General features: G+C 34.6%; 1 protein-coding gene across 3 annotated transcripts in view; it reads left to right on the top strand.

The window, feature by feature from the left end:
- lama (lamina ancestor) overlaps positions 1–9,257 on the top strand; it is a 35,194-nt gene extending 25,937 nt beyond the window's left edge. For all 3 annotated transcript variants that reach the window (XM_014231732.3, XM_036359915.2, XM_014231733.3), the window contains exons 3-5: positions 5,175–6,168; positions 6,871–6,987; positions 7,052–9,257. In XM_014231732.3, the coding sequence (XP_014087207.2) occupies positions 5,909–6,168; positions 6,871–6,987; positions 7,052–8,708 (2,034 nt within the window). In that variant the 5' untranslated portion in view covers positions 5,175–5,908 and the 3' untranslated portion in view covers positions 8,709–9,257. The remainder of the gene's footprint in view (positions 1–5,174; positions 6,169–6,870; positions 6,988–7,051) is intronic.
- Positions 9,258–13,354: the final 4,097 nt, after the last annotated feature.

Raw genomic sequence — 13,354 nt, 5'->3', positions numbered from 1 at the left:
TAGCAAGTTGAATTCGATACCAAAGAGTAGGCGGATATCTTATAAGGTGATTTTTAAAAAAAGAAACATTTTTAAAAAATTTAGATAACAAATAAGATATCGTTTTTTATATAAATATTTTCTATACTCGATGTTTTATGAACTAGCTTCATTTGCTCTTGAAGTCATATGTACTCACAAAGACCCAGCACTCTGATGAATTTCAAGAACTTGAGGTGATGTGATCCATATACAGATATATAGCTCCAAGTGCCTTAAACCTGCTTCTACAGATCTAGGATCAGATGATCAGGAGTTTCTTGCTTCATGACGCAAAACCGGCAGTTTGCACCCATGTTCGACAGATGCTTCTGCAATAACCAGTGTAGAATATGAATAGTACGGAATTTGTTTCTGCGGGTGTATTTCTTTATAGTTAGACCTGATCCCAGAACATTTTAACATTTTTATACTCTTGCAACCTGTTGCTACAGCGTATAATACAATAGTTTTCTTTACCTAAAACGAAGCGAGATAGATATAGGGTTATAAATATATATTATATATTGTATATAAATGATATTGATGAGTGTCTATCCGTCCGTTCGTCCGTCACTCTTGTTTTAACTTAAAAAGCTTGAATAATTTCTTTACCATAAATGAATTTTTTTTAAATTTTTTAACCGCACACTTTTTATATAACAATGACGTATGCAAATTCTTAAGAGTAATAAAATGAGAATGATGAATTTCAATTAGCGCAAGACATCACTCTCACACTACAGAATACCAGAAACAAATTTGTGAAATAAAAAATATATTTTACTTCAATAAACGTCAGCATTGAATCAACAATAAAAAATCTGAACAATATATGGATTTTAAGTCTGCATATGAAGGACAATAAAAACATACACTCAGATGTTTATATTAAACAAAAAAAAAATTGGAAATGCTACATACAATATTGGATCACTCGCGTACAAAATTTACAAAGCCATTATCACTACTGCTCCCCGAGATTTCGATTTCCGAAGCATTGAAAAGTCATGCGGCGTCAATAAATGCACGAAATGGAAGGAAAGCTGTTGAGAAGCACAGTTAGCCACACACGCTCACCCACTACATTCTGCGCGTAATAAAAGAAAACACAGAGATAACCTTTAAAAGCGAGCAATTGCCGCATTAAAATATCTTTTAATATAAACAATTGTCCGCGGTGAGGGCAAATAGTCGAAATCGATTAAAAAAATTAACCATTACGCATTCCTTTGAGTTGTAGTGGATAATTATTGCAAATTAAAGCACGCGCGCGCTGATTTTAATGTTTCTGCCTACAGTGGTGGGCATTAATATGGGACGGTACTTGCATTAAAATTTACAGTGTAGAGTTTCAAGCGCACAATTTTGTGGTTTGGTGTTGAATTTGTTAATATAGAATGAAAATTTGTTTGAAATTTTATTTTAAATACATTTTGTAGAAGTGTCTATATTCAGGAAAACATTAATTTTAGGCTCGAAAACTTTAACTGTAGTCGAAATATTCAACATCTGAAATATTAAACTATTCAAATATTTGAAAGTCTATTTACTAAGACACTTTTGAGTAGGGCATCTCATTGGAAAGTTTCTTTGACTTGATGGTAACCTAATTTTTGCAAATTCAAAATGTTTTCACAAATCTTTTTATTAAAAAAAATTGTACATAGTAAAGTAAAGCTAAGTCAAAATAAAATTAAAAAATTCATTTTTGAAAATTGTATGTAACCATTTGACGGCTCACCACTTTACAAAGATACAAAATTGTATTATACAAAAGCTTATTTCTAATTTGTATATACTTAGATTCTAAATTTTAGAACTACCGCGCTACAAGTATATTTATATACGTACTCCCATACGCAGTTTTTTAATTGCACTTATATTGAAATTGGCAGCGTACCTCCAGTCTCCAGTAAGGAAGCTGCGGCGCACACGCCTTGATGTCTGTTCTAAACTTTTCATATCCCAGAAAGATTTTTACTTTTACTAGTTAGTAGTTTTTTTGACGATTTTCTTTCATCACTTTTGTTCTACAAAGTATTTAAAAAAAATTGTACTTGTACTTGTTTAATTTAGAAAAAACGTGAATTCTAGCGAATTACTTTTATTTTTAGGCAGTTTTTTTGTAAAATTTGCTAATATGTTGTATGCTGCTTGTATACACTTCAATTTTATCAACTTTTTTGTTTACAAACCACTTTTGTATTTAATGTTTTCTAAAATGTATGTTTACATTTCGCCATAAACCGCAATTGTGGCCATAAATTGGATTTATTGGTTAAATACAAGCAATTGCAATATTTTCAAATATTTAGATTAGCAAAAGATAAAATTAAAATCGCTAGACTATTTTTATTTCCAAATCGCTAAACTATGTTTATTTATGTATATGTATGACCTATGTGTAAATTATTACCATTATTGCAATTTTGAATGTCAGAAGCAGCTTTTAATTATATTAGCTTCGTTTGCACACAAGCGAACGGCAAAAGAACACTCGCTAAATATCAGAGTAAATTTTAACAGCAAAGCGCAGTCGATTTTTTTATGTCAGTTTGGGCTTTTCTCTCCTTAAATCTCGCAAAGCACCAACAAAAAAAAAACAAAATAGAGTGTGCAATTTTTTACAGAACTGTTAACATTGTGCTTAGATACCTTGAATATTTTATCAGAGTTGAGCGTTCTTTTGTTATTTACAAAACTATGCTTGGTAAGGTATAAGGCATAATAAGGAACTGAATAAAATAATAAGAAAAATTTAGAATTGAGATGCATACGCGGAAAAGTCTATTATTAATCACTACAATTCTCCGCAAACTTTTATGCCAAGCTCGTAGCAGGTTTTTTCCTAAACAGTCTCGCTTGAAGCAAGTTACAGAATGAGCGGTAAATAGTGCTCAGAGAGAATTAGGCAAAAAAATATTGCTGAAGAAATATATCGTACAAATAGTAATAATATAATATAAATATAAAATAAAGGCTCAAAATTTGGATAAAGTAACTAGAACCAGGTATAAAAAGTTTACTGTTCTAGAAACAATATCCTTCGAAGCTATGGTTATTTTCGAACTGTTCTGAACACACAAAAAATTTCTCTTTCTTAGAAATTTGCAAAAATTTCTAAACAGTTTGCCATTGAATATCATATTTATTGCCCGGTTTTTGAATCTTCCAATAGTATTTTTAAATAAAAAAAAAACGTGGCCATAATATACAGTATTTTTCTAATATCAAAAAAGAACGGGTAAACTTTTTTTTCGAATCTCAAAATTTTCGAATTTCATATGAACCTCAGGTCTTGATTTTCAAGTAATCATAACTCTTTTTAATAGCAAACATTTTGAAAAACAGGGTCTTGAAATAAACGGTAAGCGAGGATTTTCAGTTGGTCTAGTTTGCTTTAAAGTCAAAAGAACTCTTTGAAATAAAAGCAAAAAAGGGTTATATGTTTCTATTATCAAAGGTATTCTAAAATATATTCCTTCAGCCAACTACACCGCTAAAAATTTCCACTTTAAAGGGCACACCTAGTGAGACAGCCTAAATACTCTATTTTTGGATATTCAAAACAAAACAAAAAATACTGCATCAATTGTTTTAAAATTTTGAGGTTATGTTTGTACATACGAGTATTTTGAAAATATATAGCAAGATTTTTGAAGAATCAACTATTTTTCGATCAACCCGCGACTCTGACAGCGCTCATGCACTGCTGCGGTGAGTCTGGCCTTTTCCGTAGATGAAAACCAAAACAAATTCTCTACTGGAAGATTTTGTTGGTTATCAAAATTTGACAAATTAGCTGTATTTCTAAGTAGAAATTCAACCAAAATACCCGATAGTTATCGGATCATTTGTCTCCGAGTCATCACTCAAGAAAATTTTCAAAATGTGGCTTTGATAAAAACGCGTTTAAAGGTAAATTGATGGAACTAGCGACTGCACTTTAGAAGCCTGTTATTGAAAACTAAACTAAAGGTAACTACAAAAATGGACGCGAAAAAAAATTTATTTATGTGTTCTAAAGATGAAATTATAAACAACCGAAAAGTGCTATTCGGCATTCAATTAATAATATTAATAATCATTAGCATAGTGAAAAGGAAATCCAAATTCCAAAATAAATATGAAATCCAATGCATTCCACATAATTTCGCATGCCTTTGATTATCTGCTGTTACTGGAAAACATCGATTTATTGGAATAATATTTGTGTTTCAGCGATTATTTATCTGTTTATTTGAATAGAGTCTAATTTGCTACAATCTAAAACGTAGAACCCACGCCTGTCTGCCAGCAAGTATTTAAAAAATATTTATCTACTGAATGTACTTTTCAACAATTCGCTTTTCACTTTTGGTAAATATTGTATGATTTCCATTTTCCACAAATAATTAATAAACTCTATGCTTGGTCATATGGTAATTGGCGCAAATGCATAAAAAATTTTCCACAAAATGCCAAAATTCGCATAAATAAATATTTACTTAATAGAGATTCTCGGCAATAAATTTTGGAATTTCAATTAGATGAATTTATAAACATTATTAGTGCTTTTTTACGCATTCGAAATTGGCTTCATTCATCGAATAAGTGCTATTCATTTGAAGCAATAGCAACATAATACAAGCAAGTGAGGTTATGTGGGTGTGGTTAAAATTATTGAATTTTTGATTTTGCACGCGAAACTTTTGTGAAGTCAGGTTATTAGTTTTTAGTATTTTTTTTATTGATTTTTGCTATATTGGAAATTCCAGTATAAGTATTAAGAAGTCAATATTTAATAATTTTTTGACTGTGTATTTTTATTGTTCATCCACACTTACCTTTTCGAAAACGGTTCTCAGAGTATGACACTTATGGCATTGTATATGATCCTTACTCTCTCTCTCGCTTCTTTGCTTACGTTCTCACTCTTTTACTTAAGTTCTTTTCGTATAAATATTGAGGTCTTTACTTTGAGCTTACATACTATTGCTAGCGATTGTCTGTGATACACGAAGCGATACTCCACTGTTGACGCTGAATATTTCTATAGAGAGTAAAAAAATATTGATTATATTTGTATTTTTTAGTAACAATATTTTTAGCTTATGCATTTTTGTATATATTTTTTATTTATAAATTTTTTTTTTATATATTTCTTCTTTCAGGGACTTCATTGACCAATAACTCAAACTAACTCCGGCCTATTTTATAAAATCAAATACAAAAAAGACATTAGCAAAAATTTTGGCATTCTACAATTTTCAACAAATAACTGTATTTTCAAAGTGCTTCCAAGACAACCGATTCTAAACAGCACATAACAAATCTTAGTGGCATTCACCGCCGAACTACAAATACATAACCAGCGATTTGCATTTATAGATCACAAAAAAAACAGACATCACAGAACATAGTTACTTTTCGTAAACAAAACAGCTAGCGACTTGAACGCCTCCTCCGATGAGCAACACGGTCGTTTTGCCAGTCAAAGTGGCCACAGAAACCCTATACCTCGGTGCTAACCACCTCGCTTGTGCCAACGTTACACGCACAGTTGTTGTTGTAGCAACCAACAACATCGACATACACCACCGCAGCTTTGGACATTCATACGCTGCACGCGCTGACCTCAATTATAGCCGTGTGTAAAACCCTAGCCACATCATATTTGTGCCGTTACCAGCTAAATATTTCTTGTGTGAAATCAATTCTAACTGAAAATAATCTGTATTATAATAATAAATAAAAAACAAGAGGCTTTTATCTTAACAAAAACTATCTAACTAAAGCGCATATCGTAAAGGAGCCGTAAAAAGTCCGACATTTTAAGCAGCGTTTTAGGCGCTTAAACGTATTCCTTTCGCATTTGTAACCAGTAAGCTTCAAGACGGCCGGAACAATGCTTAAAGTTGTGGGAGCATCTTGGCAAAAAACTCGGATAGGGACTTACATCCTTATCGGTGCTGGTTTACTTGTGATCGGAGCTTTCTTCATTAGCTATATGGAACGTCCGAAATATAATGGTACTTACTGTGCCACAGAATTTTGGTCGAAACAGACTGGATTTCATACTGAATACTGGAAACAGCAAAATGATCTTCTTAACATTCCAAAGGGTGCTGCTAGAGTATGCTACAAGGATTCCATCTATGAAAATGGGTAAGTGCTAAATTTAAAAAATCATCCTTTGCAGATTTAGGAAATCTAGAGAGATAAAAGATAGGAAAAAGAAACTCCTTAATCTCCCAAAAGTTTATACAAATAATGTTTCTGGGCTAGAGATATAGGATATATATATATATATCTTTTTGTTGTTAGAATAGGTTGGAGATACGGAAATTCTAGCCATGGAGTCTAGGTAAGGTTTCTTAAGCAATATTTTTTTGAAGTAATTTGACTGAAAATACAATTTCCTCTTTCTAGTTGGTTTTAATTCCACGATCCGCCGTGGTTTAGCCTACTCAACAGATTCTTTATAATAATGAAAGGAACATTTCTTTAACATATCCATAGAAAACGCTTTATAGGCTCTTAATATTGTTACAAATTATTTTCAGACACTTACTTCCATTATTTTAGAGGATGCCGACATTTCAATTCTTACGAAATCTGCATTCTTTGGCCTTAAAGTGAAGTTCTTTTCAACACTTCTATATTCTCGAGTACTTTGTTTCTCTCGGATCGATTAACAGACCAGTAATGGGTTTTGAAAATTTATAACAGTTTAAAGGATTGTCAAAATAAATCCAATCGAATTCAAGTTTTAAGGAGATCTTAAGAATTGAGTTTAGGTTCTTTCTTATTTACTTTAGAACTTAATTATTTCGCTTGTTATAATTTCGCTTTCTTCTTATTTTACAGTTGGGCGCAAATAGAGGTGGAAACACAACGAACCTACCCCGACTGGGTGCAGGCGTTCGGTGCTGGCATACTTGAGGGCTCTTTGACATGGAACAACATCTATAATCAATGGAAAAAGTAAGTAAACTACAATTTTTATCACTCTGAGCATATTATAAATCTCTTGACTTTCTCACAATAGCACCATCGAATCGTCTTGCAACCGTGATGAGACTTCACAGAATTTCTGCACTTGGCTGCGCGAGCTACTTGAAGAGAATTATATGAGTATCAAAGAGACGGCTTTGCAACGTGGCGAACATGATCACTACTGGCATCAGATCAGTCTATACTTTAGACAATTGGAGGGTTTAATGACAGGCTATATACGAGGCGCATCACGTGCACGTTCAGATCTCGAAGAGGAAATACCATTCTCCGATTTTCTACTTTTGAATGCAGCGGCAGATATACAAGATCTTAAAATATATTTTGAGAATTTCGTATTGAAGACAGATAATCAAACAGATGTCGCTGCGGAATCAAAGAACACGCAAGTTGAAGCTGGAGGCATGGCAGCTGATGCTGTTTCGGCAACCGAAACCGGCCCAAAGAACTTCTTTCTACCGAGTGCCACAATGCTAACGAAAATCTTTCAAACTGGCGATTCGCCAACATGGCGCTTACTCTTCGGTCACAGCACTGCCGCCAGTTATGCCTCAATGTTGCGCATACAGAAACGTTATAAATTTCATTATCACTTCTCACCGAATAAACGCTCGAATACGGTGCCCGGCGTAGATATCACATTTACCGGTTATCCCGGCATACTCGGCTCCACCGATGACTTTTACATTGTTAAAGGACGTCAAGTGCAATCGATTGTCGGTGGTGTGGGTATTAAAAATGAGAATCTCGACTTGTGGAAGACGGTAAATATCACACAAGCCTTGCCGTTGGCGGCACGCGTCATGGCCGCAAATCGTATAGCGCAAAATCGTCGCACCTGGGCGAAGGCAATGTTACGTTACCCCTTCACTGGTTGTAAACAGTGGATAACGGTGGACTTGAATAAATTGCGACCACAAGACAATTTATATATGACACTGGCGGAGGATGAAAAACACGATGATGCCGCATTGCCATTGAATGCCGCCGATGAAGCGGCCATTAGTGAGCGTCACAATCGCAATAAGGGTTTGGTGTGGATCGTCGAACAGTTGCCCGGACGCATAAATCTTAAGGATGTGTCAGAGAATTTCCTAACCGGTGAAAATTCCACTTGGATAGCTAATGGTGTGCCTTACTTCGACGAAATGCTGCAAGCTAGTGGCTTAACGGCGGACAACACCTATGTTGATATGAAAGCCAAACTCGAAGATGAGCTCACCAATCTGGAGGCTGTCGACCACTTTATGCGCAAGCACGGTTTTCGTGGCGATCTGCTGGGCGAAGAATCCGTGGCCTATGGTAATATTGACATCAAATTATTCTCGTACAATGCGCAAATCGGTATTAGTGATTATCATGCCTTCGCCGGCCCCATATTTATACGGTTGCAGCATGTACAAACGCGCGAGTCGGTGGCAAGTGTTGCCAGTGAGTCCACAGACATTGCCTCCAATTTGAAGGACGAACGCTTGAGTGTGAGCATCGATGATGCCGCGCAACTAGCGGAGCTGGAGCGAATAACCGATCGCCGTTCGGTGCGTAATGACATGCAAGCGATTGCAATGCGCGAGGCTTCGAGTGGACCGTTTAAGTGGTCGGAGGTAGCGAATCATATGTCGGATGTTAAGCATCAAGGTCATCCCAATGAATTTAACTTTGGCAAAGTGTCACCGAAGTGGGCGTGGTGAGCGGTGGTTGTACCATTCGAGTAGCAGTTTTTGTATTTTAATATTACAGACAGACAAACATACACACATACTCCTAAATTTGTATATACTTAAACACATACACACATGCCTGTGTGTGTTTTCATTCTAATTTGCTGTGTGGAATTTTAAACCATTTATCCATTATGTTTTAACTTATTCGCTTATGTTCTATCAAAATCCGTGTTAGAACAAAAACAAAGTTTTATTTAGTAAATTTTATAATTTCTAAAGAATTCGTATCGATTGCTTCTAATAAAAAAAATTGTATTGTTGCGATTTTAAGGCGTTTGTGCAAAACTTGTCCATAAACTAAAAAAAGCAGATATAAATTTATATTGTAAAAAAAAGTAAACATTAGTCTTCCATAGTGTCGTCCATTTAAGCAGGTTTTTTTTTTTTGTAAAAATAAAATAAGAATGTATTGCCAGTTGTATGTACAACATCGGTTTAAGATTTCTATCTTTTATACAGAGCAATTGTGAGCATAAAAAATACGTAAAAATAGAAAATTATATAAAACAAAGAAAACTACGTTTTATTTTGAATGGTGAATTGGTGTTCTATATTAAGAAGAATTGTCTAGTTATTTTATTTACTCTTCATCTTCTTAAGGTGTGCAATTTTGCAAAAATCGCTTCTATTTCATATTAGTACTTTTAAAATAACATACTAAAATTTTCACTCGATATCTCAGATAGTTTTTGAGTTACAGGCATTTAAAGAGTGGTCGCCCAGTTCAATCAGCTCCATCAGTGTATCTTGAAACTCATTTTTCTCGAAATAGCATTTTTCGAATTTGCTGAAATGATAACTCAAACTGTTCGGGGCATCAAAAACAACGATGAAAATATTTGATTGGTTGAACTTTATTAAATATTAAGTTTCTACAAGAGGTACTTGGCTTTAGCCAATAACAGCCTTAATGCGTATTGGCATTGACTAAAGCGGATAGCGCTTGAACGCAAGCAGCTGTGCTTAAGCTATCATTTGGCCAATTGTGTTAATGTTTCGGCATAGAATCCCCTTAATTTTTGACTGTAACAGTCTACGCATGGTCCAAAAATGAGTCAAGTTTTGTTGTAGTTTTAGGTGTTTCTTCGTTACTTCAAAGTTAAAAAATTGCCACAGCTACTCGATTGGATTCAGGTCGGGACTGTTGAGTCTCGAATTATATTGAAACTCCTTGATATATAAATATTATATTTATATAAAAAATATAGTAATAGTTTGCCGTTTTTGCACAATGACAAGGAGCATAATTGAGATGATACAATTACCATACGAAAAATTAATCTTGAACCAGCGCATACCTGAATCAACCAAGGTTTATTTTGCATTTGTGAGAATATATAATTTAATGTTTCTTCACTCGTTTAAGCTCCAAGATTTGTGTATTTAAACATATTGTAGACTTTTTTGATGCATTTTAAGGGTTAAAACTGTTTTTTTTCGACCGATTGCCTTCTTGAGGCTTCTTCGTATAGTCTGATTAAATAATTTAATAATTGATTTTTTTTGATATTGTACCCCAAATACGGAATTAAAAATATTTTATTTCAAATACCGTATTGAAAATAAAATTAATCCCAAATATGGGATCAAAAAATAATAAAAATTTAATCCTACAAACCGGATTAAAAATCCTAAACACAGAATTGAAAAAAAAGCTTAATCCCAAGCATATAATTAAGATTTAAAATAAGAAATTGTTTTGGAATTAAGATTTTTTCGCGTTTGCGTACTTCGTGTTCTCCTATTTGAAAATAGAGTTCGCACCGAGCCATCATCTTCAACAGTCTAGAGCACTGGTCGGCAAACTAAACATTCGAATTAAAAAACATTTAATTTTTTATCCCAGCATCCCAACACCTTGGATTAAAAAATAAAATTTTTATTAAAAAATTAAAAACTAGTTGTTAATCCAAAATTTTTGAAATAAAAAATTAGCAACCCTACGTGTGACGGACCTTTTCACAATCAACCGAACTTAAATTTAACTTAGAAATCGACAAACTTTTTCTGATCAAAATATATGTAAGCTTATTTTTCTAACAGATGGCTAACATTGCACAAAAACCGTTTGGAGCCACGTCTAGCGAAAGGGTCGTGGTCGTGCGGTGAGTCGTCGCAAACAGTGGCCAACTCAGGCTTGACGTTTGCTTCCATAATGCTATGTGTTTGGTAGGATTGGCAGGGATTCATTTATTATGAACTGCTCACTTACCGCCACATTCTTAATTTGGAGCTGTAATGTCAGCAATTGGACATTGGTCTGAAGGAAGTTATCAAGCAGAAGCAGCCGGCTTTCGCTAATGGGAAAATAATTATGTTGCATTGCCTTGAGCTCTGGGAGCATCACTTTGACCAGGGAACATACAAGAAGTTCTTTGGTTCCGCTACACGCCATTACAAAGATACCGTTACTTTAGCGGACTCCTAGCGGGTAATAGTAGCAGTTGATATGCAGAACTGCCAGCCATACCATACATTTTGGCTCACTCTTTCTTATCACTATTCTATTTGTTTACATGATAGATAGAGAGAGAGAGAGACAGAAAAATATACTCTCATTATTATTTGGTGCCGCTCTCTGCTGCATTTGCTTTTTGATTCCTTCTCACTTTTTCGGCTTCCTTGTTTTGTGTTACCATTCGCTTTTTTCTTATCATTGCCGTTTCGACGTTGACGTCGACAGCGAAGCCGTGTTGCGTTGTTTTGATTTTTGCATATTTCCCAAATGGACCAACTGGCTATGATATCTGCTAATGGGCTAAGAATATATGCCAATCTTATTAGTAAAATTTTTTTAATCGATATTTTTATATTTTTAATGACCACAAACAGAGAATGTCATTGCATATTCTTATATATTAACATTCTCTGACAGCGTAAATTTTTCGCAGAAGTATAAAACATTCTCGTTACATGCTCTCGTTTGCAACCCTGACCATTCGCGGTTTTGTCTTCTCATTGTGTTCTTAGCACGTCTCTCCCGTAGTTCGATGCTTTTTTAATTAATTGCAAAATACAAAGCAGAAGCAGAAACAAATTTTTGCGACTTGAACCGCATTTATTTCAGACATTTTGTGCAAATTATTGTGTTATTTTTACGAAAGTGCATAATTTATTGTGTAAGCTAAGCGACAATTCATTTTGTGATCGGAAAATCAGTCGCGAAAACACGCAAACGTTGAAAATCGAAATTGTATAACAAAGCAGAAGTTATAGAAAGCAGAATTTGCGGTATGAAAATTCTAGTACATCGGTTTGCATACATATGTATAGTGCTATAGCAAACAAGTGTAGTGTCGAAGAAACAACGTTTTCCATTTGAAAATGTGTAGTGAAGTCTTGTGGACTTGATAGCCAAATCTGTAACTGAAATTTCTAGGCATCGGGGGCTCTCCTCAATGGCGACCGCTAGTGCGAAAAGCAAAGTATAATTGGGAAAATTACTTACTACGAGCACGTACAATTGTGTGTGTGTGTGTGTAGATGTAGAAGTAGCGCAAGCGGAAGCAGATAGCAGGTGCAAGCAGACGCGTAAACAAGGAAGTGAATGCGATTTCATTATTACAAATTTCTTTTGTTGCAAATAAGCAGTTAAGGGAAGAATATTGCTGATAAAATGCAGAGCGATATCAAAATTATAAAATTTGTGCGTTTCTTTGAGGTTGCAATTAGGTGTTGAGTAAGGAGTACAAAAAAAAAACTGCCAAAAAAGCCGGGATGGACGCGCTGGCTAACCGGTTGTCAACTTTGTAACCATAAGCAACAAAAACAAATGAAACATATACGATATGTATGGTATGTGTATATTATGGAAGGCGCAAGCATAAAACAAAATATATTGACAACAAATTTGGTCAATTCCCACCTACCGTTTGCTTTAGCTTTAGCATTTCTTCTGTATTTGCAGCGTATTTTTTTCGATGTTTTCAAACGTGTAACCATAACCTAACATAAATAACTACAATAGTGTACAATTTTTAAAGGTTTGTCCGTGCTGGCTTGTAGGGTCGTGCCTACGTTGGTGACTTAATTAAAAATCTACATATATACGTCCTCGCAACGCGAAAAACATAGGCACACACACATACATATGATTGTACCTACATACTTATGTAGATATGTAAGTTGGCTGAGGCTATTTTAAGCCTACACATGGGCACAAAGAGGTGCACAAATGAGGCGACGCTGGCGTTGTCTGCTATATCAACGTAGCACAAATGGCTGGTGGAGTCTGCTCGATTTTTACTTTTATTTGCTACTGAAAAAGTTGCCTACTCGTTTGTTGTATATTTATACCCTGAATAGGGTAAATTAACTTTGCCACGAAGTTTGTAAAATCCAGAAGAAAACGTCGGGAACACCATAAAATGTATATTTATATAAATCTTTAGTGTGACGAGCTAAGTCGATTTAGACATGTCTGTCTGTGCACCTGTATATATGCGCACTAGTCCCTCTGTTTTTGAGATGCCGATCTGTAAATTTGCACAAGCCCTTTTCTCCACAAGATGCTGCTTATTTGTCAGAACCGCCGATATCGGACCACTATAGCGTATAGCTGCCATACAAATTGACCTATCAAATTCTTGCATGGAAAATTTTATTTGTGAAGG

The sequence above is a fragment of the Bactrocera oleae genome, chromosome 6 (assembly GCF_042242935.1).
Source record: "Bactrocera oleae isolate idBacOlea1 chromosome 6, idBacOlea1, whole genome shotgun sequence".
NCBI classification, from domain to species: domain Eukaryota; kingdom Metazoa; phylum Arthropoda; class Insecta; order Diptera; family Tephritidae; genus Bactrocera; species Bactrocera oleae.
Note: the sequence above shows the minus strand (reverse complement) of the source record. Positions and strands in the feature narration are given on the sequence as shown.